The sequence below is a fragment of the Tupaia chinensis genome, unplaced genomic scaffold, assembly GCF_000334495.1.
Source record: "Tupaia chinensis unplaced genomic scaffold, TupChi_1.0 Scaffold145870_1, whole genome shotgun sequence".
In the NCBI taxonomy this organism is placed as follows: domain Eukaryota; kingdom Metazoa; phylum Chordata; class Mammalia; order Scandentia; family Tupaiidae; genus Tupaia; species Tupaia belangeri.
Window position 1 is genome coordinate 3710313 of NW_006205727.1, and position 4044 is coordinate 3714356.

The window sequence follows — 4044 nt, forward strand, 5'->3', positions numbered from 1 at the left end:
AAAGAGTGCTATATAAGTTAGGCCTCCATTCCAACTAAGAGATGGAAGTCACATTAAGGAAAAGACAGACCAAGGTTCAAATTATTTTATAGAGATTAGCAAATAAAATGACATGTTTTGAAATGGGAAATGAGAACCTACAGCATAGGAAGTGTCATTTATTTAGGGAGTAGAGAAAACATTGGTAAGTTTTTCTATAGGAATGTAAGTGCCAGGTTCAGTTTTTTCTTCATTTTTTTCAGTGTAGTTGCATTTAGCTCGTAACTGGGAACTTATGTTATCTTATGATTATTGCAAGACAGGAACCCAAGCAGACATTCACTGAATGAAATTATTCCTTATAGGATGTATGTTGAAAACAGATCAACCCTGCTCTTAGTGGGATGTGAAAATAGTTTTATCTTAGTTGATAATGATATTTTTAGTAATTTGCTTTATTTTTTGAATTTAATCTGTCTAAATCTTAGCATGTATTTTTGCTGCTTTCATAGGAGGTAGTGAAATTTAATTAGCATTTATAACTATGAGTTTATAATACATTGCTTTAAAAAGGTGTTATAGTATTTAAATATACACTTTTCTATAGTATATGTGTAATGCCTCTATTTTTCTCCTCTTTTAGGCTAAATGCTCATTTCGAAGTAAATCCAGATTGTTCTGTATCTCGGGCAGAAATGTATTCTGAATACCTCTCAACTTGCAGTAAATTAGCTCGTGGTGGAATCCTAACATCAACTGGATTCTATAAATGTCTTAGGTAGGATATATAATTCTTTAAATTCATTGAAAACAACTCTTGTTCATTCGAGAATATACCAAGTATCTGTCTAGTTTTTACTAGTTTTGCTAGTTCAAATTTCATATGGGTAGGTTGTAGTGAAAACAGTTGGAGGAAAACAGTTTCAGAAATCACATCTGATGTTTGTTCTGGAATGTTATGAGGTTTATCAAAAAAAGAAATGGGAGTAATTAAGTTTTCTTTTTAGATAGGACTTTAATCTTGAATAATAGGCTAAGTCAGTCTTTTCTTTTTTAAATTTTATGTATTCATTCATTTTATTTTTAATTTGACCAGAGAACAACAGAGAGAGAGGGAAAGTGAAAGAGCAAGCCGCCAGGCCCAGGACTCAAACCGTGGTCAACCATGTGGGAGTGTCCAGCACTTAACTACCACGCCACCTGCTGGTCCCCTAAAATGAGTCTTTAATATATATATTGCCAAAGGGCATATGTGCTTGCCAGAGGGAGAGAGAGAAAACACTCCTTAGTGGGTTGCTATCACACTTCATTCCTTTTTCTTTTTCTCTATCCCATTGGGAATTGGGGTATATGTGCACACATGCCTGTTGTGTTTTTCAAACTGCTAAGGCTGTTTGACAATGGATGACCACATGGGATTCGGTTCACTACATACATCACTTAACTAATGCACTATGCATCAAGCCTATAATGATTTTTTAAATAGGCAAATTAAGCTTCTATATTTCTTTGCTTCCTACTATTACAGAATATAACTTTGTGAATCATAATGGTCATAAATAAATATTTATACTGCCATTGTTTGTATAAACATTGTTAGAATTTAGTGTTTATTACTAGTTATCAAAACTGAGTATTTATTATTCCTTTACAGAACGGTCTTTCCAAATCATACAGTGAAGAGAGTGGAAGATTCCAGTAATAGTGGGCAGGCACATATTCATGTGGTAGGAGTAAAACGGAGGGCTATACCACTTCCCATTCAGATGTACTATCAACAGCAACCAGTTTCTACTCCTGTTGTTCGTGTTGATTCTGTTCCTGATATATCTCCAACTCCTTCACCTGCAGGTATTTTTATTGTATTTAAATATTACTAACTTAATAAAATTGATTGAAAATTTGTATTATATACATTCAAAATGTGGACTGGCCTCTTGGTCTAGTGGATGGGGGAGCCAGGTCCCATATGGCCAACCACATGGTTCGAGTCCTGGCCCAGTGGCTTGGAAAACTTGCCAGGTGTGTGTGTGTGCCCATGTGTCCTAAAACCCAACAGGATGACAAAATGGAGAAGGGACTGTAGTTTGATCAAGCTCCTTTGGGGGTTTCCCTCTCTTTCTCTCTCTCTCCCCCTCTCTGTCTCTGGTGCATATATGCATCTTTTGCCAATTTTTTTTTTTTTTTAAAGAAAAGAAAATGACCAATTTCTTTTTCTAGTAATACTTTTTTTACTTAGTTTATTATTTTGTCATATTCATATGTTTGAAGTTATTAGAAGTTAATTTCTTAAAACTATTTTCTCTGGTATTAAGTAAAATCATTTTTACTTTCAGCTTTTCAGTCATTTCATTTGAAATTTTTATTTTTTCCCCCATGTTTTCAGGAATCCCTCATGGATCACAAACTGTAGGCAACCATTTTCAGAGGACTCCTGTTACCAACCAATCTCCAAATCTGACTGCAACACAAATGTCTTTTCCAGTACAAGGTGTTCATACTGTGGCACAGACTGTTTCAAGAATTCCACCAAATCCTTCACTTCATACTCACCAGCAGCAAAATGCTCCAGTGACTGTCATTCAAAATAAAGCTCCCGTTTCTTGTGAAGTTGTTAAAGCTACAGTAATTCAGAATTCTATATCCCAGACAGCAGTTCCTGTTAGTATTGCTGTTGGAGGAGGACCTACACAGAGTTCTGTTGTTCAGAATCATAATACAGGACCACAACCTGTTACGGTTGTGAATTCTCAGACATTGCTTCACCACCCATCTGTAATTCCACAGCAATCTCCATTACATACAGTGGTACCTGGACAGATAACTTCAGGCACTCCTGTTACAGTAATTCAGCAAGCTGTCCCACAGAGTCATATATTTGGCAGAGTACAGAATATACCAGCATGTACTTCTACAGTTTCACAGGGTCAACCGTTAATCACCACATCACCCCAGCCTGTGCAGACTTCATCTCAACAGACATCAGCTGGTAGCCAGCCGCAAGACACTGTCATCATAGCACCTCCACCGTATGTTACAACTTCTGCATCCAATATTGTCTCAGCAACTTCAGTACAGAATTTTCAGGTTGCTGCAGGGCAAATGGTTACCATTGCTGGTGTCCCAAGCCCACAACCTTCAAGGGTAGGATTTCAAAACATTGCACCTAAACCTCTCCCTTCTCAGCAGGTTTCATCAACAGTGGTACAGCAGCCTATTCAACAACCACAGCAGCCAACCCAACAAAGTGTGGTGATTGTAAGCCAGCCAGCTCAACAAGGTCAAACTTATGCACCAGCCATTCACCAAATTGTTCTTGCGAATCCAGCAGCTCTTCCAGCTGGTCAAACAGTTCAGCTTACTGGACAACCAAACATAACTCCATCTTCTTCACCATCACCTGTCCCAGCCACTAATAACCAAGTCCCCACTGCCATGTCTTCTTCTACCCCTCAGTCACAGGGACCACCTCCTACTGTCAGTCAGATGCTATCTGTGAAAAGGCAACAACAGCAGCAGCATTCACCAGCACCCCCACCACAACAGGTACAAGTACAAGTTCAACAGCCACAGCAAGTACAGATGCAAGTTCAACCTCAGCAGACTAATGCAGGAGTTGGTCAGCCTGCATCTGGTGAGTCTAGTCTGATAAAACAGCTGCTGCTTCCAAAGCGTGGTCCTTCAACTCCAGGTGGTAAACTTATTCTCCCAGCTCCTCAGATTCCTCCCCCTAATAATGCAAGAGCTCCTAGCCCTCAGGTGGTCTATCAGGTGGCCAATAACCAAGCAGCAGGTTTTGGAGTGCAGGGGCAAACTCCAGCTCAGCAGTTATTGGTTGGGCAGCAAAATGTTCAGTTGGTCCAAAGTGCAATGCCACCCACAGGGGGAGTACAAACTGTGCCCATCTCAAACTTACAAATATTGCCAGGTCCACTGATCTCAAATAGCCCAGCAACCATTTTCCAAGGGACTTCTGGCAACCAGGTAACCATAACAGTTGTGCCAAATACAAGTTTTGCAACTGCAACTGTGAGTCAGGGAAATGCAACACAGCTCATTGCTCCA

The 4044-nt window shown here is 39.3% G+C and overlaps 1 protein-coding gene across 2 annotated transcripts in view; it reads left to right on the top strand.

Annotated features, from left to right (window-relative positions):
• The window catches only part of ARID2 (AT-rich interaction domain 2), a gene marked incomplete at its 5' end in the record, with an annotated part of 177453 nt that overhangs the window by 124404 nt on the left and 49005 nt on the right, over positions 1-4044 (top strand). For both annotated transcript variants that reach the window (XR_003547919.1, XM_027768334.1), the window contains 3 exon segments: positions 623-757; positions 1634-1830; positions 2366-4044. Coding sequence is in view for 1 of the 2 variants with exons in the window: in XM_027768334.1 (XP_027624135.1) it covers positions 623-757; positions 1634-1830; positions 2366-4044 (2011 nt within the window).